Raw genomic sequence first — 27,465 nt, forward strand, 5'->3', positions numbered from 1 at the left:
GGTCATGGTGATCATGGTAATGAGGTGAGAATATGTCGGAAATACATGAAAATACTGCACCCCCCTTAATAATTTTACAACTGAACATAATTTAAAATTCATCAAATTTATACCACTCATAATATGAGCGATGACAAATCGATTTGTTTTTGTGTGGTAACTTCGATTTGCTTTTGTGTAAGTTCGATTTACGCGTGCCTGTTTCAATTGCTTTTTAGAAGCGTTTGATACAGTTTACGACCGTTTGATTTAAATGTATGACATTGGTAATTTCGTCCTATTTGGACCATAAATATGTGAGAATTGTAGATTTCAGTGTTTCCACATCTCACAAGGCATCTTTCATCTTCGAAATGTTCGAAGCAATGGCTCGAACTTCGAAAGTACGTTTTCCCAACTGTTTATATATATTTTTTATCTTTAACTGAAGACTTGAGGTTTGAGTTGAATGATTTTACAATTAATTCAAGAAGTATTTGGAATTATCAAGCGTTGTGTACAATGACTTTATTGGGTTACAACTTTCGTATTCGTTAAGCATTTACACTTGGTAGAGTATCATAATCATGTCTTTTTCTGGATTCAAGCCAATCTCCAGGCCTTTTCCAGGGTTTTTTTTGTATCTACAGTTATCCTTTTATGTCTTGGGCATTTTGACGTTGAACTGATCGCAGAGGCTTCGGAAGCTTTGAAAAGTTGTGGGTGTTCATATTAGTTATTTTCAATAATTTTTTCTTCTTTTCGAGTAAGAATTTCAAAAATTCTCCAAAATTCCCGTTGTTGTGTTTCATTACACACGATCGACTTGCACATTTAGCCGATGTTTATCCCATTTAAAACTCTCTGGTTCTTGGTGCCCCTTCAATTATTTGAAAATTTGGAAAACCTATTCAAGCGAGAAGCTAAATTTCTGGTTATCCTTCCTGTAAGGTACACCTACACTACAAAAATTGTGGGTTTTCAGACACCTACGGCTTCCCATGCCCTTGCTGACAGAATCCTGAAATTGACGAGGACAATTTTGTAGCCAGCCCAAAAGTTTGGTCGTGCTATCATAGCTATGCATTCTTTCTCTTCCAATTAAAATATCTTTAAAGTAAATGGTTTGAACCCGGGAGTATCGTTATATGTTTGTAAATGATGATCGTCCAGGTTAATAAAGTCCTGAGAAGGACTGTTTTTGATGTTGTTGACTGACGTTTCGACAACCTTAGCGGTAGTCATCTTCAGATTCAAATGAGGAGTAAACGTCAGGTTAGCCGTATTTGTTGTCTGGTTCTTACGTCATTGTATTGTGTGTACAGGAAATGTGCAGGAAATATGTATTGTCATTGTGGATTAGTGTGAAGTGAAATATTTTATTTTTAATTGTGATGTGTGATTTAGGTGTGACGTTTTTAGTTGTAGTGTGTGGGTGTCAATTGTGTATTGTCATTGTGAATTAGTTTGAAGTGTAATGTTTTTAGTTGATCGTTTGTTTGTATTGTGAATAAGTCGTTTGTAAGGTGCCGGTAATTGCTGTGATCTGTTCAGGGGGGTTTGTTCCAAGTTGGTATACCAACTTTCTAATGTAAGCCGTTGTCTATAGTCAGTACTGTAAGTGATGCATTTTGCCGAGTCCCAGTCAATGTTGTGCTTTGCGATTCGGTGATGTTCGGCAATGTGATTAGTTTTGTCTTGTTTCTTAGTAGCTCGTTTGTGCTCAGTAAGTCTTATGTTTAAGTTCCTGCCAGTTTCCCCGATATAGGAGGCGTGGCAGTCGGAGCAGTTTATTTTGTAAACTGCACCTTGTCGTTCGTTGGGTTGTTCTTTGTCCTTTATGTTCGTTAGTACTTGTCGTAATGTTGTGATTGGTTTATGTGCGACACGTATGTTGTATGGTCGTAAGATACGCGAGATAGTCTCAGACGTACCTTTGATGTAAGGTATCGTTGCTGTTGTCACTGAGTTGTTCGTTTCGTTGGGTTCGTTGGGTTTGTAAGTGTTGCGTTTGATAAAGTCAGAGTTATAGTTGTTTTTGTCAAAAAGACGTTTAAGATAGTTGTTTACGTTTTGTAGAGCGTCCGGTGAATCACATATGATTTGTGCACGTCTTGTTAATGTTCTGATTGTGGTGGCTTTGTATGATGTAGGGTTGTAAGATGATTGGTTTAGTAGTCGGTCAGTGTGTGTTAGTTTGCGATAATCTGCTGTTCGTAGTTTTTGACTATGTGGAGTGAATACAATTACCACTACACATTGAAAGCTTTGGTAGCTATAACTCCAAATGGAGCAATTTTATATGTTTCACCTACCTATGGTGGAAGGACCGCAGATGTCTTTATTGTTAAGATTAGTGGATTTTTAGAACTTTTACTGCCTTTTGACAAAGTGATTGCAGACAGACTTAAGAGTAAAGAAGAACTGCTGATGAAAACGTGTAGACTGTGCATACCACCTAGCAAAACTGTATTTATGCAGATGCTTCCAGATAATGTAAGAAAAACTTCAAGCATAACTAATATGCGTAAATATGTAGAACAAGCAAAATTTTTTAAGTTTTAAATTGCTAGCTAGAAAGAAAAAACAATTTAAAATTTTGATCAATTGTGTTGATTTTTTAGTTCTGTAATAAAATGCATCTTTCACTATAGCTAATACCCTGGAGAAATCTTTCACATTGAGGATCAAGGTGAAAATTAATTCGACTTACAATAATTACAAAAAAAAGTGAGTAGAGCTTGTAATTTCTTCATGATTGCTGCACCATGCATAAACAGCATTTTTGCATATAGAACAAATATGCTCTCCTCCAACATGAATGTCTTTCAACATGCATACTGGGCATATATTGTTTATTTCATCTTATATTAAAGGTGAGTAATCCTGGAATGTGATAAGGCCTGTGTCATTTATGCTAATTTCTTCTTCTTCCTCAAAACTGTTATCATCATAACAACCAGCATTGCCAAGGAGACAACTGTGGCAAAGCCATGAGTCTATTGAGCTGAGACATTGTTCAGTCAGGCCTGCACATGGCAAATGCCACTGAGTGCCGCATGTGACACAAGTTATACTCCTTTCAGTTGCAGGGCAATTGATTTCAGCTTCATCAAAAATAACCTCACACTCTGAACATTGCAAAAGATCTTGATAACCCAAAATACAAGGAATAACATAAGTCTTATAAAATATAGAAAGATTATTTACCACATTTGTCATAAATGCCATGTCCAGGTCAGTTTCTTCATAAAGGGGTTGAAGTTCAAGTGTCCAAACTACAAAAAAAGAATGACGAACACCACAAACCCACATTTGCGCTTGTACTTGTGTGTAATAACGATAAGAAGGTTTCAGACGAGGATTACCATTAAGCTCTTCAAGGAAGTCCACATGCTGAAAAACCTCTTTCTTCATTATATTACCATATCTAACAGAATATGGGCATTTCACTTCAACTGTAGCAGGAGCACAGCACTTGCATGAGAACAAACCATTCGGAGAAGCAGCAAGATAAGGATAGTAACTTTTTACATAGAGTCCACACTGACGAAACCCTTCAATGCCACCATCATGCTGACTAGCCACATCAGACAAAAAGGACTAGATGCCATCTTTCTTGTGTTCCACCCCCACTTAGTTTGAGGTAAATGAGAAATGTTTCCAGACTCATTTACTAATTTAAATACAGTTGGGCTATATTGAGGCTTCTTTTTGCTAGCATTTTTGCTTTTCATAATCATCTCTGTTTTTGTATGAATCATGTGAAAATTGGAAGCTGTTATTCTTCCAATTCTTTGCTTTCTCCACAATGTGTTAGAATGTTGCTGCCTTGTTTCCTGTTCAATTTTTTCACTTCATCTTGGGTGATTTGTGATTGAATAAGGACATGTGTAGTGGCTTGTTCCACTGGTCTGTCTTTAAAATGTTTTGACATAAACTCAGCAGCCTTTTCAATAATATTAGGTGGAAGATTGTCATCAATAGCATATTCAACAGACAACAACACACATGCAGATGGTACCAAGTCCTTTACACTCTTCAGAAAAGAAAATCTCTTTCATTGGTCAACTGTCTGTCTTCATGTTTTCTTGGATCAAATTCTTTTTGCATTTTCTGTTCCAAGTTGCTGTCCTGATTACTTACTTTTTTAGTTTTTCTATCCTTTCAAAAATTCATTTTTTGCAGTTGGGTTGGTGCAACTTCTCTTCTGGTTCCTTTATTCCCGCCATGTGGTACACTGGTGCAGGCAGTTGAAATGAAGTGCTTGTTAAAGGCATAATTTACCTTGTAAAGGAGAGCAATTACATCGTTACATGCCTGTGCAGTTCCCGCTGTACACAAACACCAAGACGTTACAATCCTGCAGTCACTGCCAGCTCCCTCGACGCAAACCCACTTTTGTGTGGATCATCAGTTAGTTTTAAGAAGGACAGATGTTACCTTTTAAGAAAGTAAATTTGCCATCCGAAAGACATTTTGCAACGTGAACGACGTCAACAAATCCACTCATCAAATACGAGTAAGCCTTTTGGTCTTTATATTTTCCAATATAATCAACATCTATCGCTTTGATTCTAAACATATAACTGAAAAACCTCCCCTCATCGATTTCAGGCCACTTTTTTACATCATCAAACCACGCTTGCTCGGGAAGTAAGTTGGGATCAGTTTTAATACTGTTTAATTTCAACCTTCTTGAATACTCCTCATGTAAGTTTTTATAAGTTTGCTCCTGCGTAAATTTCTTCGGAACTTTAAGTTCATATGCACCAAATTCCCTAGCGATTAACTCTGCTTTTTTCCCAGTTTGTTTCAACCCTCTCAACGCCATAAAATCTTTTAGCGAAGAAACAGTTAAGTGAAGAAAATCTTCGTATTTCAGTTCTTATTCTGGCTGTTTAGTCCCCATACAAAATAATAAAAATAGGAATGTCATTTTACAAATATTTTGAAATACTAATACGAGTTTGCCGTAGAATAGTTCCTCGTGATCCTTGTTGACTTTGCTGTAGACATGTGCGTGTGTCGCGAACTCAAGAACAGGGAGCTTTAGCAAAGACTACGAGTACGACTACGAGTACGAATTACGTCATTTTGGCGCGAAAACATTGTTGCGACAACATTTATTCTATAATAACTGGAGCGGCTATCTCAAGCCAGTGAACTCCATATATATATATATATATCTGGAATGATAACGACAATACATTTTACAGATATAAAATTGAAGCCAAAGTCCTAGTCTCTAGCGCAGTTTGTACGTCAGTTCCAGTCCTTCAAAGTCGAATATTCACGCGGTTTGTACGTCAGTTTCATTCCCCTGAGTGCCAAATATACACGGCCAATATAAATTTGAATACAAATTACAAAAGTATAAACATATAAACAACATCACGACAAACAACACACGAGGCCAACTCTTCGCAAAAGGTTATTTTTTACAACTGAAACTTTACTACAGTGAGTTCGTTGTAACTTACAAACTGTAACGAGGAAAAACCAATTGAAAATTACACTGTATGCTAAAAAGGCAATACAATAAGAAAATATGACGAGAAAATATTCAAGCAAAAATTTTTCTTTCATCGAAGGTAAATTTTCAAACGGTGTCAGACAGTGTTTGTTTTTTTTTGTCATTTCAGTGGATTTAAAGATCTGTTTTTCCGAAGAAAAAAAGAACTTGAACATCCAGTTTCATAAAAAATATTGAGTCTATAACTCGCATTTTTACTTTTTACAGAGCGATTGTATTTTTCATCGATTTTGATAGTGCTTGAAATACTAAATGGTTGTCATCTCGATATCAATAATTGAATATCCTTAAAGACTTTGATATGTTTTAAAGGAAAACCGCAGCGTAAGAGCAGATCGATTAAGATCAATTCACCTTGCTTCTCGATTTATCACTTTGACTCACTTTCCGTGACCTTTTCATTCCAAAAATTTCGTTATTTTTACGCTCTGATCAAGATCCGAACTCTACCATTACTAAGGTACAAATGATTTAAAAAAATTAAAATGAACACGCGAGAGACAAGAGCCTAAGGTGTGATGACGAATGATGACGACAAATATTTTTTTGGCTTCAATTTTTGGCTTCAGTTATCATTCCAGTTATTTAAATGTCGAGTTCACTGTCTCAAGCGCGGCCTCAGATATCTGATGTCGCCAAAAAATGGCGGATTTCGTCCATTGAGTTCTATAATAACTAGAGCGGCTACCTCAAGCGCGGCCTTAGATATCTGATGACGCCAAAAAAATGGCGGATTTCGTCCTTTGCCGCTGAGATTTACCGAAATTGACCGCTTTTCCGAAAATTTCACAATTTCCCACTCCCTCCTGAGGAAAGAGTGAGGAAAATGTATGTGTGTATTTGGGATTCGGCAAGAAATTTTTTGATGAAAATGAAGGTAAAAACCTTAAATTCATAACAGCGAGTGAACTGTGGTTGTCAGTTATCTGCTCCTACGAGGATGCATTTATAACTATCGACGAAAGACCTATATGTCGACTACACATGTATAAATGCAGATGTGCATCGTTTTCTTACCAGCGTCAAACTTGTTTGATCGATTAAACTCTTTAGTCTATACAAAAAAGTACATCATAGTTCATCTCCACGATTCACGAGAGAGAAGTTAGCTTATTTGTTATCATTGCTATTTTGCTTCTTTTCATGCAATGGGAAATGGCTTTTCAGGCCACAATTGTAGGATTTTTACTTGTTCTTTAAAAAAGTACACATTAAATCTCTGGATATTTACAGATTTTCTGTAATTGAGTTTCATATGAAATTTCAAAAAGACTCAAGTCTGGATAGGTTTGGTAAATGAAAACAAACAATATTGTATAGAAATTACTTTAAGTAACCTTTTTTTGATGTTCTGAAGTGCAACTGCATCAAATACTTGTAAAGTTGTAGCACATTTTGATTTTGTTGTATTGATATATGAATTGGGCAAAATGCAAATAATCATCAAAAAACTTATGCTTCCAATGGTGTTTATAATTCATTTGTAGTTTTAATACTTCTACCTTTCTTTTTCACTTTGTTTTGTTTTTCCTATATTTGCAATAAAAGTGCACTATAATTTGAATGATTAACACAGTTTTCACCTCAATAATAAATTTCATAAGCAGATGGTAGTGCATTTTGTTCTCTGAGTATCCACATCTGGTGTTTTGTTCATACAAGAATGATGAAGTGCAAGTAGATATGTCATAGCAAGGCAATAAAACCAAATGAATTACATACCTATAGTGTACTTTTATGCTAGAAGCTTAAAAGCTTTTTAGAAATTAGAAAGTTATTGGATTATATTACCTCTATATCATCAATCTCATGATAAGAAATAAGAAGCAAAAAAATTGTAGAAAAGCTTTGAAAAGTGAAAAACTTTTCTTTAAAAAAGCAGCAATAATGTATATGATAAATCTCCATTCTGTACTCTAATAGGTAAATAAGCTCAAATTTTTCTTAAAGAAATATATAAGAAATATACAGAACAGTAACTTTAAAGGTTTCATCACTGAATCTTTAATGCTTCAGTATAGTGCATTAGATATTAGTAACATTCAAACAACACTCAACTAAAATATTTTGATAAAGATATGACATGATTTAAACATTAAGTTACATAAAACCCAATGGCTTATACAGTTTGAAGCTTCACATCTGCATCGAGTCGTCATCAATCTCAGTACAAATGTTTACATAGACACAAACTTTATAGCCTTCCATTTTACATGTTTGTGAATTGACATTTCATTAAGCATCAAAACACACACAACCTTCTTGCCATCTTTCTTTGGATCATGAACTTTAACTTCAAAGCATTCAAGGCATCCTTAGTGAATCCATTGTCTCCATCCATAGAATTTGACCACGATCAAATTAAATAACTCTGGATAGGGCAGACAATAAATCAATTATCTTTACAGCATTATCATTTTTTAAGACTCTTCCTGATCAATAACATCTTCCAGTCATCTTTACTCCTTGATCTTTCCTGCATGTTGTCAGCAAATAGAACATAACAAGCTCTGCTCCAAATCATGGGTACCGTTGGGGCTGATTATTTCTTTTTGATACTTACTCACAGAGCAAAATGTGTGCAGGGTCTTTTTTGCTTTAGGGAAACTATTTTGCAAATAAATGGGTAAATTTACGATTTCATGCATTAACAAATGACAGAAAAGTATACAGAATTTTATAAACAAAAACAGGAAAACATCAGTATATTTGGCGTTCAAGTCAGTCTTAAAAAATACGATCTTTAATATGTATTTTATGGCTTTTCAAGTGCATGTATACTTGCTTTTCAATCGTTGATGAACTAAAAAAACAAATATCTCACCTGTGAGAAGCGATATGTTCCTTTTTGTGGAAACTACGACATCCAACAATTGAACGATTGAAGTGTTGGCATTATAAAAGAAATGCCAAAAATACGGTGGCCCACAAGTATCGCAGCAAATTAAAAACTCACGGCAAATTAAAAACTCGCGGCAAAGTGGGTTGAAACACGTGGTAATGACGAGTAGTATTAATTCACAATGGCGGGCGCCCAAGAGGAAGAAAATTTAATCAAAGAATACTCTAGTAAAGGCTTCAAGTACGACGAAATTATCGAGTTATTGAGCAAAAACCACTCAGTAAAAATGAGCATCGCAACTCTTAAAAGACGTATAAAACTTGTTAGACGTATAGCTTAAAAGACGTATAAATTAAAAGACGTATAAAAAACGTTATCTACTGTTAGACGTATAACTTAAAAGACGTATAAAACTTACCGCGAGTTTTTAATTTGCCGCGAGTTTTTAATTTGCCGTGATACTTGTGGGCCACCGTACAAAAAAGATATCGTCACAGAATATGGAACTAACAATATCCATATTCTGTGGTATCGTGTTTGTTTTTGAAAAATTAAAGAATTTTTATTATAAGAATTTAAAGAATAATTTACTATAGACACCAGGGGTAGGTCGAGAATATTATTTTTCTGCAAAGCGATCATTTCAGCGGAAATACGTCCGTTGGCCGCCAAGGTCTGTTGCTACGACGTATGCAAATTATCACTTAGAAAAGAGTCGACGTGTCTAACAACATAATACGTATTTTACGAGAGTCCTGTCGTGAAGAAGCGTTAAATAAAAGATTGCAGTTAGTAGAATCAGGTAACTTTATTCAAATATTTCTTAGCATTTAGCGATATTTAAATGATATCAATGAGTCAATACAGTCAATACGGTCTCGTTGAAAGGCTTCAAACTAAAACAAAATACGACACAAATTTACTTTTGCTTTCGTTATCTTTCGTCGCCAAGATTAAATTAAAACAAGTAAAGGGTATGAACACAAAATTTAAATTTGAATGTTTAAAGAAAAACTTCTGCACATTCTAAAGTGTAAATAAAGACTTTAGTTTTTTCTTTTGTCACCAGCTATATTTCTTAGTTAATTACTCAGAGGATATTTGAAAATATAAACTAAACCTTCAAAGCATGCATGCCATGAATGCAATCCCCTTGGGAATTGATCAATTATCGAAGAGTTTTTTCCATTTAATATTTTTCGAATGCAACTGCTTTCGATAAAAATTTGGAATAGTTTAGCAGCAAGACGTCTCACAATACTTTTACGCGAGATTTCACACTACACAAGTGTATTTTATTATTCAGTTCGCAGAATATAGAGGCCAGATAAAAGAAACTCAGAGTCGATACTGTCAAAACGGAAATAATTCACTGATCAAGGTAATTTAAACATTTGTTCGAATTGCAAAGTGCAAACACCTTGAGCATTTAGATATCTTTTGTAATTTGATATTATTTTTACGTTGCAACTATGACTTTGGGGATGTTTCAATTATTCAATCGCGGAATTAAGTAATAATAAGGTATTTGGAATCAAATTGGAATGAAAGCAATCTTCTCAATGCAATGCTCCCCACCTCCCCCATTTTACTTGCTGCTTTTTTATGCAAATTTTAGTTTGAAAAGCCCATAATGCAACATTCACATGACAATTTTTGCTATACATATGTAAATTATTACTAAGAAATGAGAGACGACGAAATCAACAACATAAACACGCATTACACGAAAACATTATTGTGAATCAGATAGCGTTGAAAGAAGGAATTTCAAAATACAACTTGGCGTTAGTAGATTCAGGTAAATTTTTTTGAATTTAACAATATGTACTTGTTATCATATTATCATTGTATGTGCGGATGAAACCAAAAAGATTTAGTCTAAAGACTTGAAGCAAGAACTTCACTTTCACTTTTGTCATTGCTCGATTAAATTGAGGAAGTAAAGCGTTTATGAACAAAACTCAGTCTTAAGTATTTAAAGAAGCAAGATGGAAAATTACTGATGTAATACAAACTTGTGATCTTCATTCAACCATTTGGTGATTTGTGATTTAAAGCTAAGGTTTTCTGCATCTTCTCTATGTTATTTTCATTCTATTTCATGTAAGATCTAAACTATCAATTTCTAACTCATGATATAGCTCTAGGTCAAGAATAAATAAATGATATCAACAGAAAATCAACAAAGAAATAGAAAAGTTTTATTATGTATGTTATTTATGACATAAGTTACGTATAACAAATTCAAATACAAAATGGCAACAAATCTTTCCTCGGATATTGTTTTGACAAAGATACTGAGCCTAATGTTAACAAAATAGGCTGTTTTAAGAAATTTGATGTGCACTGATGCCAGAATGTCTTTCCAACAGTAGAAAAGAATTTGCTTCCTAACGGATACTGCTAATTTAGGGAGATGTACAACTAAAGTTGTATACATATTCTCATGTATGCATGTGATCTTGCAGTTGGTATTTCAAACTAAAACGTCAGTGACCATGGTAAATAAAATAAATTTTGAAATTACTCACTTCAATTCAAACCTTTGGGAATGACGTGTTGTACAGATTTCTTATTCAAGCAGATCACAAACATGCAACTCATTCCACAAAATGATCACTGACAAAAATTATGTCAAATTTCATTTTATTGATAACGCTGAAAAAAGATAAAAGAAAAATTGTTCACCAAGAATTTAACACGTAGATGTAAAATCCATTAAACAACATTTCTCCATGCATTGCAGTTTTACATATATAAAATCAAACGTCCAAAAAAGATATGACACCTCAAATTCATTATTTTTACGTTGCAACCATGACTTTGGGATGTTTCAATTATTCAATAACATAATATGCAACCGAAGAAACAAAAAAAAACATGGGTTGATGTATCTACAACACCACTAAATTTTCACGGTGGTTGAACTTGAGCTATGATTAATTATAAAGAACTATGTTGAGTTACCTTCAAAGTGATAAAATAATCCGAAGCTTTGGTTTATAGAAAGAAGGTTTATTCAACAGTATTAACTTCACATAAAGCAGGCAATGATAAAATAATCCGAAGCTTTGGTTTATAGAAAGAAGGTTTATTCAACAGTATTAACTTCACATAAAGCAGGCACATGTAGAAAGCGCCATATATCAAGCAAAACAGGAAAGTTATCAAGTTACAGATTACGGAGCACGTGATTACATTATGACGTAACTATTATATTCTAACACTCCCACTTAATAGTTACATATTGTTCCAGTGTTCTTTGACAAGATTGAACGTTCAATAAATTTCTGAGTTTTTGGAATTGATCTTTAGATAATCCCTTGGTCATTATATCGGCTATCATATCCTTTGATGGACAATAGCAAACTTTTACTTCTTTAGACAATATTCGTTCGCGAACAAAGTGGTAAGCAACATCGATATGTTTAGTTCTGTTATGGAACTTTAGATTTCGTGCGATTTCGATGGCACCTTGATTGTCTTCGTGAACAGTGGTGGGCGACATGTGTTTTAGATCCCAAATCAGACAACAATCGTTGTAACCAGATTACCTCTTGGGTAGCTTGGCTTAGGGAAACGTATTCAGCTTCTGTTGTCGATCTGGCGACGGTACTTTGTTTCTTGCTAGACCAGCTAATCGTTGAGTTGGCTAACTTAAAAACATATCCTGAGGTTGATCGACGATCATCCAAATTACCGGCGTAATCAGCATCTGAGTACCTATGTAATTCGTCATTTTCATCACAACTGAATTTCAAGCCATAACTCATTGTCCCTTTAATGTACCTCAAAACTCGCTTCACTCCTTGAAAATGAGTTTTGCTGGGATCTGACATAAACTGTGACAGGACTCCGATAGATGCAGCTATATCTGGCTACGTGACCGTGGAAACATATGTCAAGCAAATAATCATCTGCTGGTAAACGCTCTGATCGGATTGTTCCTCACCATCGCATCTCTTTTGAAATTTCTTCCCAGTTTCAATTGGTGTGTGGACTGGATTGCTATTTTCCATTCCAAACCGATTCAGGATTCCAAGTATTTTCCTGATTTATGAATATTTCCTTTGTCGTTCGATCCCTTCTTATTGACATCCCGAGAACAAAGTGAATTTCTCCTTGATCCACCATTTCGAATCCTTTGCAAAGCCTTTTCTTCTCAGCATTCAGCATTTCGATGTCGTTAGAAACTGGGATTATGTCATCAACGTAGATTGCCAGTATCACAAAACTAATGTGACCATGTTCCTTTCGTTCAGTCTTCGTGTATATGCAGCTGTCGGCACCACTCTTTCTGTATCCGTTTGAAACCAGGAAACTATCGAGGGTTTGGTTCCAACAACGTGCGGACTGCTTTAAACCATACAAACTTTTCTTGAGTTTACAGACATAATTGGGGTGTTCGTCGTCAGCAAAGCCATCGGGTTGAGTCATGTAGATGTCATGATCAATTACTCCGTTTAAGAAAGCGGTCTTTACGTCCATTTGGTGTATCTCTAAATCATGCAAATTTGCCAAAGCGAGCAATGTCCTAATGCTGGAATACCTTGCTACAGGTGAGAAGACTTCTTCATAGTCAATACCATGTGTTTGGGAGTAGCCTTGTACTACGAGTCTTTCCTTATATCAGTCGATATTGCCATTGGCGTCGCGCTTGATCTTCATCACCCATCTCGATCCAACTATATTGCCATCTTTCGGTGGCGGCACCAATTCCCATGTTTCATTCGTCAACAGAGAATTGTATTCTGCTTCCAATGCGTGTTTCCACTTTTCTTTGTTAGCACTTGCCATTGCTTCTTTTAGAGATTGAGGTTCATCATTTTCAGACGTCAACGAATTGGTCAGCAAACATTATCTGGACGGAATCTAACGGGCGCTCTTCTCTGTCTGGTAGGACCAATGTCTTTTACCTGACGCATAAAATTTTCTTCGTAGGTATCTCCCACTGAAGGTATATTCTCTACTGGATCTTGTGTACCAGGATTTTCTGGATTGGCTTCAGGCTCTTCATCTTCTCTTGTTTTGCAGATGAAGAAATGGGTGCTATTAGAGCAGCTGGTGTCTTGGAAAGAATGAAATTTATTTTCATGGAATAGGACATCTCTGCTTCTGATGAATCGCTCTGCCTCTAATACATACAACTTGTATCCCTTAGTATTCTGAGGATATCCAACAAATATTGCTTTCTTAGCTTTGGGTTCGAGTTTGGTTCGTAGACTATCTGGGGTATGTACGAAACACACGCATCCGAATACTTTTAAATTTGAAACATCTGGTTTCTTTCCGAACCATCTTTCAAATGGCGTTTCATTCTTCAGGGTACTTGTTGCACTACGATTATGTAAATAAACAGCAGTATTTATTGCTTTGGCCCAAAAATGGAGTGGTAATTTGGCATGGTAGAGCATTGAGCGAGAACTTTCTAGTAGTGTTCTGTTCAGTCTCTCAGATACGCCGTTCTGCTCTGGGGTGTGGGGATTGGTAAGCTGGTGTTTGATTCCTTTTTCCACACAAACTTGACGAAATGATTCCGAGATGTACTCTCCTCCATTGTCAGTTCTAATTGACCCCACTTTATAGCCTGATTCATTCTCAACCATGGACACGTATTCTTTGAGCTTGCACGTTACTTCCGCTTTTCGTTTAATGAAATATACTGTGACGAATTTGGTGTAGTCGTCAGTGAACGTTAGTACATACTTGCTTCCACCCATGGATGCAACATTCATTGGACCACAAAGATCACTGTGAATCAATTGAAGTGGTTGGCTTGTCTTGTTGATGCTTTTCTTCGGAAAAGGTAGCCGATGCATCTTTCCCTGAGCACAAGCTTCACACTCTGTTGAATTCATTACTTGAACATTTCAAACCTTCAACTAGCTTCCCTTTAATCATCTGATTCAAGCAGGAGTAGTTCATATGACCATACCTGCAATGCCATTTCTCCAATGAAGGCATATCAGTACCAGCTACTTGGGCATATTCATGTGTACTCATCATATATAGCTTGTCTTCAATGATATGTCCAATGGTAATACTTCTGCCATCTTTCGAAACAACGCATCTTCCTTTATCAAACAATACTTCGGCTCCAAGTCTAGTCATGGCAGGTACAGATAATAAGTTCTTCGAGATTTCAGGCACATACAGCACATTGCTTAGGGTAAGAGTAATAACATTAGATCCATCATAACAGGGAATTTTGACCTTTCCTTCACCATATGCATCTATTGTACTATTGTCACCAAGGTATATATTAGATGGCATCCCATACTCACTATAGTCGAGGAGTTGATCGACTTGAAAAGTCATATGTTTTGTTGCTCCACTGTCAATGAACCAGTTGGTGTCTTGGTCTTTACTACTAGCACTTGAGTAGGAATCAAGAGCAATGTTATCAAAATTTTGTTTCTTTCCATCTGCCTCTGCAATGCTTGAGTGATGACTTCTACGATTGAGTGGGCAATTCTTCATCACATGGCCAACTTTTCTACATTTGAAACACGTCGGACCTTGACTTGATCCAAATTCGTGGTTCTGATTCTCTTTGAACTTGCCAACATTGCGATCACCTTGACCACGTCGATTTCTTCCACGGGACGACCAATTACCTCTTTTAGAAAATAGTGCTTCATTTTCATTTCTGTCACCTGAATTTTCACATTTGCGGTGTTTTTCTTTCTCTTCACGCTTGTATTCTTCGATGAGTAAACCTTTCACATTGTCCCAATTTAGTTCATCCGGTTTGGTAGCGTTGAGGCTAGAAATAAAACTGTCGTATGAACCTGGCAAACTTCCAAGCACTACGGTTGCGAATTTCTGTGGCGTTATTTCTTCTCTTAACTCTCGCAATTGTTCTGCCAAAGACGTCATGTACGTTAGATGTGTCATTATATCAGTGCCTTCTTTCATAGTAGCGGCGTAGAATCGACGATTAAGTCGAACGATTTGTGTTATCGAAACACATTCAAACTGTTTTTGTAGGATTTCCCAAGCCGCGCGAGGATCTATTGTCGACGAAATATGAACTTGTAGATCTTTCTGCACGCTGAGCGCGATTAACGAATATGCTTTGTCTGAACGCAGACGATATGAATTTCTTACAGTTGTTGTCGCCGTGTCATCCGGGGCAACCTCTGTTCCTTCAACAAATCCCCATAGACCACGCTCCATCAACACAAGCTTTATATTATACTTCCACGACTGGTAATTTTTGCCATCGAGGTGCTCGATTTTTGTAATCTCGGCCATCTTAAACATACGGCTGACTCGCGCTTTTACTTCACAATTTATCCCTTATCGTGTCAATATTCATACATACAAATTAGTACAGCTTCAACAACCGTTCTGGGCCCATAACCTGATAAAATAATCCGAAGCTTTGGCTTATAGAAAGAAGGTTTATTCAACAGTATTAACTTCACATAAAGCAGGCACATGTAGAAAGCGCCATATATCAAGCAAAACAAGAAAGTTATCAAGTTACAGATTACGGAACACGTGATTACATTATGACGTAACTATTATATTCTAACACAAAGATGGCACAATGGATAAAAATGTCAGACTTTGTCTTGGAAACATATGTTTCGTTGTTCTGTTTTTCATTTCTAAAGAAACATACACTTTTTCACTGTATTATGATAAAGCATTTGGTGAATAATTGTTGTGACATGAAGTTAGGATTCGCTGCATATTTATATCTTCTTTGTTTTGCAGGAGCTAAAGTTTGGCATATAATTAATGTAAAACTTTTGAAGTTTATAATTTTATATGCCTAATCTATATGCTGCCCAATTATTTACCAACACAATGATATCATCAAATCTTTATTTACAGACAAATATTACTCATCAAAAATGGCAATGGCACAAGAGAGCGAGAATACGCAGATGGACATTGAAGATAAAGTTGATGAATATACAAAACAACTGACAGCAATACCTGTGCATATGAAGACGTTTGCTGAATTACTTAGTATACTTTACGACGACAAGAAATTTGACAGCTCAGTTGCCAAAAAAATAAATGTCGACTTTCTTAAGGATTTTGAAAAGATCCGAGACGAAATAAGAGATGATGCATTTATATACATAAAAGTCCACCTTCCGCAAGTGGAAAAGATATTAGCCTGTATCCAATGTTTCTTTCAAAATTACAGAGTTTTATCGTACAATGATTGGGTTGAAAGTTTAGATGACTCTGATAAAGAAGTTCGTGAAAACAAAACACTTGCAACATTAGTTATGGAATTTCACCAACAAAAATCGACAAAACTGAAGGCAGATCAAAACAAAAGATTAAATGAAACTAGTGCAAATCTTCAGTTAAATTACGAGTTACAAGAAAAGATAGACACTTTCAATGAAAAGGCGAAGCATTATAAACGTGAGCCAAAAATTTCGTTCTTTCCCTTAAAACAAATTTGCATGTGGATTGATAATTTTCTGAAAAATAGATGGTTAAAAAAGGCTGCTAATGCTGAAAAAGAATTAAATGAATGGAAGGACAAAATTTTAGACGTGACAAACAATATGAGCAAAGCATTAGAAAAATACATGACTGCTGTTGAGCAAGTGGCAAGCTTATTTAAACTCCTTCAAAAAGATTTAGAAGACTCCATAAAAGCAAGGAAAGACAAAACTCGTATGTCCAATATGAAACGTCATTATTATGTTATGCAAAGAAAAAGCGGAAACATCGATCATCAAATTGAAAAGTTCTTTGCATCTTTACCAGGCATTCACACCGCCATCGAAGCAATTCCTGTGAATACGTTAGAAAGAGCTAAACAAATGGAATTAAATAGCATGGCAGTCGATATAATTGATACCATAAGTTTGCAACAATCGTTCACGCCAGCCCTAGTTTCACCTGACGCAGTTGAAAACAACGACGATTCTATGAGTTTATTACTTTACCAGCTTTGAGAATTTAGTAAGATTGCATGTTGATTCTAAACTTTTATGAAAATCATTCATCTCATGTAGATAGCCATGCAGAGGGGAAAAGTTACAGACTTTAAATAAATATGTAATAACAAGAACCATATAACTAGCTAGTAAAAACCTTTTGAAACTTAGATGAAAAACATTCATCAGAAAGTAAGAAAACCAGCCAATTCCAAAAGACTGCATAAAGGTCTAAGATAACTAAATATATTTATGTGAACATTAAAATACCCACTATTGAAGCAATTGAGCAAAAAATAGTGATGATGTTGCAATTATATTGGATGGAAAAAATACTGTCATTTAACTTCAATAGCGTATACAAAGAGGTTTCCATTGAGCTGGCACGATTATCCATAACAATAGTTCAAATCATAACGTCTAAGCCTCACCTCATGAAAAATAGAGATGTTATTAGAAATAGGGAGCAAATAATTGTATTTTCACAATCATTATGTATATATAATTGTGTATACAACAGCTACAGCTGTTGACTGCCGTATTTGACTTATCTATAATCTATCGACAAAATTTTAAATATATCCATAAAATTAAGAGTCGATTACCTTTATCACACGATTTTGTTCGGCCTATTTCCACGTCAGTTCCATTTCTCTTCTTGCGCGAGCCAACTCCTTTATTGTGTGAAAACATCGTTGCAGCCAATAAGTTTTGGCAGTTTTACGATTAGAATCCATTCTATCGTTGAATTTAGGTTTTCCAAAGACAACAAACTGAAAAATATCGTAAATGACGTTTCACGGGTTAGCCACAACATGTCAAAAACAGGCCTTAAAAATATGCCGGTATTTTCCGAAGCACTTCCATCACTCGATCAAAGACAAAACCTGGCCAATAAATTATTCGACGATGCAAAGTAAAAACAGAAAGGTCAAAACAAACAATTTTGGTCACGATCGACTTATACGACAAAACCCGCAAAATTTAAGCCTGGTTCTTACTTGCAACATAAGAATAAGCATAAGTGCTCTCACTAACATTACCTGCAATAAGCACAAGCATAATCATATATAAACATAAGAAGAATGGAGTCTTCATAATCTAGTGCTTATGCTCTATGCCGCAAATCAGGACAAAGCTTTACACGCGCAATATTATTTCATTATATCTACAAAATAGTACGAATTAAGTGACGTCCGCATGTTGTTTTTTGGGGTAAAACACCCTCAAAATTTCACTTACATATATTAAACAATTATTGAATGAGGAATCATTCAGACCGAGGTCAATGTTATGTGCCGCAGCAAAGCTGTGAATAATACTTGATATCATGCAAAAGCCGAGTTCCATAATTGTTTTATTATTCACTTTAACTAACTTAAATATTACTAAAACATATCAATATAAAACATTTTCAAACCCTTCCCTAATTTGTTTTCGTCAGACGGTTTATTCAAGTTCTTCTCATTTATATATGTTGAAAATACGTTCGAAGCCAGCTTCGTCAGTTTTTTAGTGTTACCCGCATCTTTTTTATTCAAAAGCTTTCGCAGATTGCCTTTAGAAACACTGGAAAACATCGCTATTATTTAATTTTTTTCAAAACCAGATTTTAATGGCGTTAGATAATAATTGTAGAAACTACTATTTGTAGATAAGACGTCATAATTAAAAATATCGTGAATTATCTGCTGGGAGTTGACCAATCAAAACCGACATTGTTCATGTAGTGAATAATAATACGATTGATATGACTGACATTTTAGGTTGCGTCTTGCTGGCGCCTCTGAATTTTCCCTAAAAGATCTGTTTGAAGATCTTGATCTGTAAATTACCTTAGTTTTATTCTTGTACCCAATGTAATTTAGTTTTTGACTGCAACATTGGGTTTATTATAAAAATAATCATAATAATTACTGACTCAAAGTATCCAATGTCATTTTTGACTTACAGCTATCTACAGCTAAATTTTTGGTTTTTTTATAAAATTTTGCTAAGATATATTTCGCAAAATTTTACGCCCTACTTTATTTTCCTAAATGAAAGTCGCATTAATAAAGTTGTGCAAAATATTGTTTCGAAAAAATCGCGAAATTAAGTAACAATAAGGTGTTTGGAATCAAATTGGAATGAAAGCAACTTCTCAATGCAATGCTCCCCACCTCCCCCATTTCACTTGCTGCTTTTTTATGCAAATTTTAGTTTGAAAAGCCCATAATGCAACATTTACATGACAATTGTTGCTATACATATGTAAATTATTACTAAGAAATGAGAGACGACGAAATCAACAACATAAACACGCATTATACGAAAACATTATTGTGGATCAGATTGCGTTGAAAGAAGGAATTTCAAAATACAACTTGGCGTTTGTAGATTCAGGTAAATTTTTTTGAATTTAACAATATGTGCTTGTTATCATATTATCATTGTTTGTGCGGATGAAACCCAAAAAGATTTAGTCTAAAGCCTTGAAATAAGAACTTCACTTTCACTTTTGTCATTGCACGATTAAATTGAGGAAGTAAAGCGTTTATGAACGAAACTCAATCTTAAGTATTTAAAGAAGCAAGATGGAAAATTACTGATGTAATACAAACTTGTGATCTTCATTCAATCATTTGGTGATTTGTGATTTAAAGCTGAGGTTTTCTGCATCTTCTCTATGTTATTTTTATTCTATTTTGCATGTAAAATGTAAACGATCAATTTCCAACTCATGTTATAGCTCTAGGTCAAGAATAAATAAATGATATCAACAGAAAATCAACAAAGAAATAGAAAAGTTTTATTATGTATGTTATTTATGACATAAGTTACGTATAACAAATTCAAATACAAAATGGCAACAAATCTTTCCTCGGATATTGTTTTGACAAATATACTGAGCCTAATGTTAACAAAATAGGCTGTTTTAAGAAATTTGATGTGCACTGATGCCAGAATGTCTTTCCAACATTAGAAAAGAATTTGCTTCCTAACGGATACTGCTAATTTAGGGAGATGTACAACTAAAGTTGTATACATATTCTCATGTATGCATGTGATCTTTCATGGTAGCGAATAATTATAAACATTCTAGCAAAAGAAATGTTGCAGTTGGTATTTCAAACAAAAACGTCAGTGATCATGGTGTAAATAAAATAAATTTTGAAATTATTCACTTCAATTCAAGCCTTTGGGAATGACGTGTTGTACAGATTTCTTATTCAAGCAGATCACAAACATGCAACTCATTCCAGAAAATAATCACTGACTAAAATTATGTCAAATTTCATTTTAATGATAACGCTGAAAAAAGATAAAAGAAAAATTGTTCACCAAGAATTTAACACGTAGATGTAAAATCCATTAAACAACATTTCTCCATGCATTGCATTTATACATATATAAAATCAAACGTCCAAAAAAGATATGACACCTCAAATTCATAATTCATAAGCTAGTTCATAAGCTAGATATGTTAAGTCTTATTAGTCTTCCGCCGCCTTTGAAGTCTTAATAGCGAGCAGACTACGAGTACGACCACGAGTACGAGGTATGTCATTTTGGCGCAAAAACATTGTTGCGACAACAAAAGCACGTAGCCATCATCAATCTGAGTAACCTGTTTTTTTAAAAACTCGTAGTTGCGACTACGATATCTTTGAAAGCAAAGAAAATAGGTATGTTTTCGTGGGTAGCCGCTGCACATGCGCATACAGAAAGTGTCCGTCGGTTTGTTTATCTGTCGTCATCCTCGGAGATAGTTGGACGTACGAACTATGACGAAGAGAGCCGTCTAGTGTGTTCGTTATTTTGTCGGGAAATACCCAATGTTGTTTTCCTAACAATTTTTCATTTCGTTCTGTTGATTGACTCCGAGCGAATTTTTGGTTAGAGAAACCTAACTTTGTTTCTTAAAGTTAATTCAAGGGAATTTTGTCATTAAGTTGTTAAGCTTGCTCATTTCTTTACTTTCAAATCGAAAGTTTACGGTGAAATTGTGATGTGCGTTAGAACAATATGACAGTGAATAAGAACGTACATATAGTACGTATGTAATACATAAGATATATGTGAAGTGTGAAGCGTCTGTTTGCTTACAAAGATGAAGCAGAAGTTATATACAATAAGCAAAGAATCGTCGGTGACATAATCCTGTGAAAATGTTGTTATTTTGAGAAATATCTAGAAACATTATGACTCAAATATTGACTTGTATTAAATTGCCTGTTGCGATTTATTCAGTCAAGAGGAACTAAGCATGAGCTCGATTCATCGATTATACAAACGAAATTTCAGTAATATGAAACCTCATAAAAAAGTAATTGAAATGCAGGGTGGCTGGTGAAGTAGCAATTCATGTATATAATACAATCTACTGTCTGGTAATAGGTCCAATTGGTATTATTCGCATTGCTTATACATCGCTCGATTTACTCATCCAGAGTTAGAATAGTTTAATCAAATGCCGAAAGCAAATAAATTAATTTTGCTTTCGAATATTGTGCGAAATACAAGTATTATTTGTGTGGTTTACAATTTTCCATCTATTTCTAGTGAAATACGATACGTATCAAACTATAAAGTCCATGAACAGGAAATAGAAAATACTTTCTATCACTTGCAATCATTGAGCAAAGCGTTTACTATCAGATATTGTTCGCAATAAGCACAAAATCTTTGGGAAAATATAGACTTCAAAACATGATTAGAAAAAAGTAACAGTAAAAAACACGACCCACGTCGTGTTTACGGTATTTGTTCAAACAAGCACCGCCCCCGAGCTAGCATTACCCTTCAATAAACGCCGTACGCGTGATGAGAAAAAATTAGCACCGCTGTACTTGTTCGAACAAATACAGTATTCATTGTTACGGGGAACAACGTTCTCTGAACGACATCTAAGATACGTCAGAAAACGTTTTTAAAACACAATCATAGAAAAAATAGTTTTCAGTGAAAAAAAACCTTTAAAAGTTGCAAGAAATCTAAATGACGTTACTTTTCTTGGTGCGATTTTGTGAGCACGTGCATTTATGTGGCTTAGGTGCAATCTAAGCTAAAACGTTCAAAAATGCAGAAATGGTTAAACATGTACTTAGTCATATAACTAAAATCAATATTTAAGTATTGAACGAGTTTGGTGTAAATGATATTAAATATACAATTTTATTTCAATTATGTTCATTTGCCTACTTCATTTAGCCCTATTTACTTGATAGGCTATCCACGTGTACGCATGGTGTACCTATTCTTTTGTTGTGTAAGAAATTAGTTTACAGGACTACTTTTGCGCATCCAGGCTTTACTTTAGAACCTTTTTTGAACGCAAATGTACATTTAAAACGAAACATGACCTGCAAAACTTTCTTGTATCTAGGACGCAAAGTGAATAATAAATAAACAGTAAAGTACTGCAAATATATCATCCGTTAAACCTAAAATAGTGAAGATTTTTCCCTCTAAAGAGTCATATATTCTCGCTAAATCAGTATTACCAATTCATCGATATTATTATTGACCAATAGAGACGTAGCTGCTTCTCAAAATGCCTTGTTTTTCACAGTAAAAAGCTCGTTCTGTTGCTTACAGCTAAAACAGCATTTTGACGACGCGATAACGACTACGAACTTCCTCGTGCCATTCCCTTTCACGGTCAAACTTCGAACTTGTAGTCGAACTCTTGCTAAAGCTCGCTAGTATTATTCACTATGTAAGCAATTTCGCTTTTGATTGGTCAACTACCTGCAAATACTTTTCGATATCTGTAGGTATGACGTCATATTTATAATTAAGGACGTCATTGAAAAAGCTGGTTTTAAAAAGAAAATCAAGCTTTCTAAAAACGATGTGAAAGCTTTTGAACAAAAAAGATGCAGAAAATACTAAAAAAGCGGCGAAGCTGCCTTTGAAAATACTTACAACATATTTAAAAGAGACGAACTTGAAAAACCAAATGACAAAAGCAAATTAGCGAAGGTTTTAAAAATGTTTTATACTGATAAGTTTTAATAATATTTCAGTTAGTTAAAGTGAATAATAAAATAATTATTGAACTCGGCTTTCGCATGATATCAAAAATTATTCAGATCTCGGTCAATGTTATCCGCCACAGCTTTGCTTCGGCGTGCAACTAACATTGACCTCGGTCTGAATAATTCTTCATACAATGCTCAACCTCATCCAATAATTGTTTATTATTTGCACGCAAACACTTGTTTGTATAGATTAGTGCCGGCTGCAGAGAGCTGCAAATTAAAAAACAACTAATGAACTTGAAAACTTTCATATTGTTTCCCCCGTTCATTCCCTAACGGAATTAAACATTTTCCAATGCTAGGATTCCTTGCCACCCTCTGGCACCACCTGGAGAAAGGGAGAAATCAAAAACTGTTCATAAAGTTTTCTAGATTTCCAAATTTCGCTGCATTAAGACACTCATTGTATCCGTTTATATATGATAAAACGGACTTATTTCAAACATTAACACTGGCTAACAATTTAAAAAAAAATTATTTTAAAGATTAATTTTGAAGATAACACAAAATTGTCCTTAGTAATAATTCAGATGAATTAATCATAAATTTCATCTGGAATCGTTAAACATAGCATTGCTTTGCTTCTCATTGAAGAAGTCAACTCGTGCAATCAACAATGCATAAATCTATTTGGTGATAACTAGTTTGTCATATAAAGCGAACTTTTGCTAAACGATTCTATCTGTTCACTAGGCGGAAAATTTGGAACTTAATCATAAGATTTCTAACTTAGAGTCAGCAAAATTTAAGGTGAGTCATTTTCTAAATTTCTGGCCTCCACATTGCATCTACCAGTACAATGATTAGTACAATTAAAATTTTATTCGCAAAACAGATATATTACGAGAATGGAAGAAGAGCAAAATGAGCATGGCAACGAGCAAATAAACATTGAAAATCAAGTTGGAACTTTCACAAACCTCCTGAATAAAATGCCGAAACATATGTTGACGTTTGCAAAAGCCCTTCAATCTCTTTATTACGAAAAGAAAGTTGGTAGTTCCTTTGATACCAACAACTCCGAAGTTGTTCAGGAATTTAAAAAAATGCGAGACGAAACAAGAGACGACGCCTTTAAATATTTAAAAGTCCACCTGCCCTTGGTGGAAAAGTTATTAACCTGTATTCAACATTTCTTTCAATATTACCAAGTTCTATCGTACGAAGATTGGGGAGATAGTTTAAAAGAAATTTGCGATGATGTTCGTCATAACAAAGAAAATGCACTAATTGTTGCAGAATTACACGAGAAAATGGAACTGAAGGAACGTCTCAACAGTGCAAAAGGAACTTTTCAAAAAATAATGTTGGATGACGATTTAAAGAAAAAAATAGAGAAGAACGAACAGGAGGCGGAATTATGTAATAACTCGGAACCTTCCAATTTACATCCAATTTTTAGTTTTCTTTCTGAAAATTTTTCAAAAATAAGGAAGAAGATATTTTTAGCAAACGCAGTTGCAGCTAAAAATGAGTTAGAGATACGGCATGAAGCAGTCTCAGCTGTGACCAACACACTGATTGAAGCATTGAACGAGTCTATAACATGTGTTAAGACAATAGTAAGCTTCTTTTCCATCATTGAGAAAGATATAGAATACTGCATTAAGGCGAATAATAAGTCGAGCAGTGAGAGCCATGTGAGACGTCATTTTCAAGTAATGAAAGGGAAAAGCCAAGATATCGGCAATAAAATTCAAATGTTCTTTGCGTCTTTACCTACCATTTATAGCTCTATCAAAGCAATTCCTATGGAGGATATTGACCAGAATTATGTTGAAGAGTGGCTGAACGATAAACTTGAAGAAATCGCTAACGAAATGGAAACACACAAAGGAATGATGAATAGAATGATTGATTTCATTTCTAACCGTGTTCCACGTGTCAAATTGAGACAAAATACCCCTGCTCTCCCACCAAGTAGAGACTTAGATGGTTCTTCACTTCCCTGATTTAATCGCTTCTTCAACCAACCAGAACAACATAATAAAGAACGCATTTTCATTATTAAACTTTGCATGGAAAAAATTTATCCGACAGGACTGTAGCCACCCTGAAGTGGCTGCACACTTTATTAAAAAATATTATTTAAGTAAGTGTATGGTTTAAATAATATTTATGATATTAGTAATTACTAGCACCGAAGTACTAATAAGTACTTAAGTAGCAGCCTCGTCCCCTGGCGCACTGATGCCTTGCTTTGAATTTGATGTTTTGAACTATTTGTGCAAAAAAGCGCAACGCGGGACGACACGCGCGAACAAAAATTGGGAAAATCGCGGGTCGATTCCATAAGTAATTGATTATAAAAATAGATTTTCTTATCCTCCAAATCTTCTAGTGTTATATCTGGTCTTCAAGCTTTACATGTTGTTCTCATTTTCTATTCCCAATTCCATCACATGCGCTTTGGTCTCCGCAAAATCGACAATTGTCATTCTCATTCATTCCTTAAGTCTTTTTTCATGCATTCGTATGTAACATTTGTCCTTGTAGTGTAAATATAGCAGCTACTTGTCATGCATTTATGTTACACCTTAACCACCCATGAAGATCTTTACCATATCCTGCTAGGATTTGACTTTGCACTTTCAGATAAGGCCATAACAACTAAAAACAATAGTCTGTTTATCCTAGAACTGACGGTTGTGTATAGAACCAATCTTAGGAAGCATTGTAAATATAAAGAGCTCATTTCTGATATTAGGAAAAAAATTAAATTGGTAAAATCATTAAACACTCCTGAGTGCACTTGGTGTTTTTGATAAAGAAATCTGCTGAATTTATAGAATTTCTTGAAAAATATTGTGCAAATAAGGACCACGAATTATTATTCGAAAAATTATTATCATTGTTATACAATCAACTTATTATATATTCTGCTGTAGAAACTAGCAATGGAAAAATTCTTATTTCATGAAATGTTAAATTGCATTGCACCCTTCATATTTTCTTTGGTTTGTAATATCAATTAATCAATTCTAAATTACCTAATTATTATTGTTTTTACTATTATTACCATCATTATTCGAACAAAGCACGACGTGCTTTGCACATGTCTACAGTTTAACAAAAATTTCTTACGTGATTTAATATTTATACCTTCTCTAAAAATACACATGTTAAAATTATTTGTTCCGGAATTCTTAGCTTACTTTTTACATGCGTGATTTGTTCATTCGGCACATAGAGTTATCAATTTGAATACACCACACGTAAACAAAAAGGTATAGGAATAAAATGCTGCTGGAGTAAGGTATGTTAAGGGGCTTGAGGTCTAGATGCATGAACGAAGCAGTAATGTGCTATAGGTATCTGGTTTAAACAATGAGTTACTTGACAATATTAAACAGTAAGAACAAAGCGATAACAACGATAACGGAATATTTAATTATAATAACCATGCTGAAACACATATATCATATCTGGAGAAATATCTACAACTAAGGAAAAAAAGTTATAAATCTTTCAAAAACTGATTCAGTATGGAAAACTGCCAACGAATTTTTTAAATTTGAATTATTACAAAATCAACCAATCAGTATTCAAGACATCAATTCCTCAATTACTTGTCGAAACAACACCATATAAGATTACTTTATGAAAATTATGGGCTTATGGATTGTATAAACAATGATGTGCTAAGTAAAGAGTATGAAAATCAAACACCAAAGAATTTGAAAAAAGAATTAAAATCATTAAAATTAAATAATGCAGAGTTGCTGAAATAAAATATGTTTCCCGTCTCCTACGTAATAAGCTAAGAAATAAATTAAGGTCAAGGGTTTTGCTTGTTCGGATGAGCCTTAAAATCATTAATCGCAATTTCTGGGGTTTTAAAAATTAATAAATTTTAAAGTGTCTTTATCGCTAATGTTCAGTATGAGCGGAATGTTACTTGTACTTCAAAAATATTTCAGCGAAAATTAAACCAAGCAAACTGTACCAGATACCGAGCTGAATTCCGAAATTATCTGATTCAAGTATTGAATTTGATAACGACCCTCCGACATATCTACAAATAACTAATATCATACCAAAAATGAAATCATCAAGTTCATCGTGGTCTTTTTGCTTCAAACGCTGTCCTTGTCCATTATTATTCAACCTTTTCATTAACACTTTTTTACAACATATAAAATCTGAAAAGCATGAACAATT

General features: G+C 34.6%; 2 protein-coding genes across 3 annotated transcripts; both read left to right on the forward strand.

Moving 5' to 3' along the window:
- Positions 1-9,104: 9,104 nt before the first annotated feature.
- Positions 9,105-17,872, forward strand: LOC124437004. 2 transcript variants are annotated; one of them, XM_046987011.1, is made up of 4 exons: positions 9,105-9,159; positions 9,664-9,738; positions 10,043-10,158; positions 16,206-17,872. In XM_046987011.1, exon 4 carries the CDS (start codon positions 16,226-16,228, stop codon positions 17,294-17,296), a length of 1,071 nt encoding a protein of 356 aa, XP_046842967.1. In that variant the 5' UTR covers positions 9,105-9,159; positions 9,664-9,738; positions 10,043-10,158; positions 16,206-16,225; the 3' UTR covers positions 17,297-17,872. The 2 variants fall into 2 exon arrangements, with proteins under 2 accessions (XP_046842967.1, XP_046842966.1); XM_046987010.1 differs by lacking the exon at positions 10,043-10,158.
- Positions 17,873-19,564: 1,692 nt separating this feature from the next.
- On the forward strand, positions 19,565-26,041 carry LOC124437301. The gene is made up of 3 exons (XM_046987287.1): positions 19,565-19,663; positions 23,998-24,054; positions 24,140-26,041. The coding sequence occupies exon 3, from the start codon at positions 24,153-24,155 to the stop codon at positions 25,254-25,256; it is 1,104 nt and encodes a 367-aa protein (XP_046843243.1). The 5' UTR covers positions 19,565-19,663; positions 23,998-24,054; positions 24,140-24,152; the 3' UTR covers positions 25,257-26,041.
- The last annotated feature ends 1,424 nt before the right edge of the window (positions 26,042-27,465 follow it).

This window comes from Xenia sp. Carnegie-2017, unplaced genomic scaffold (genome assembly GCF_021976095.1).
Source record: "Xenia sp. Carnegie-2017 unplaced genomic scaffold, XeniaSp_v1 HiC_scaffold_16, whole genome shotgun sequence".
NCBI lineage: Eukaryota > Metazoa > Cnidaria > Anthozoa > Malacalcyonacea > Xeniidae > Xenia > Xenia sp. Carnegie-2017.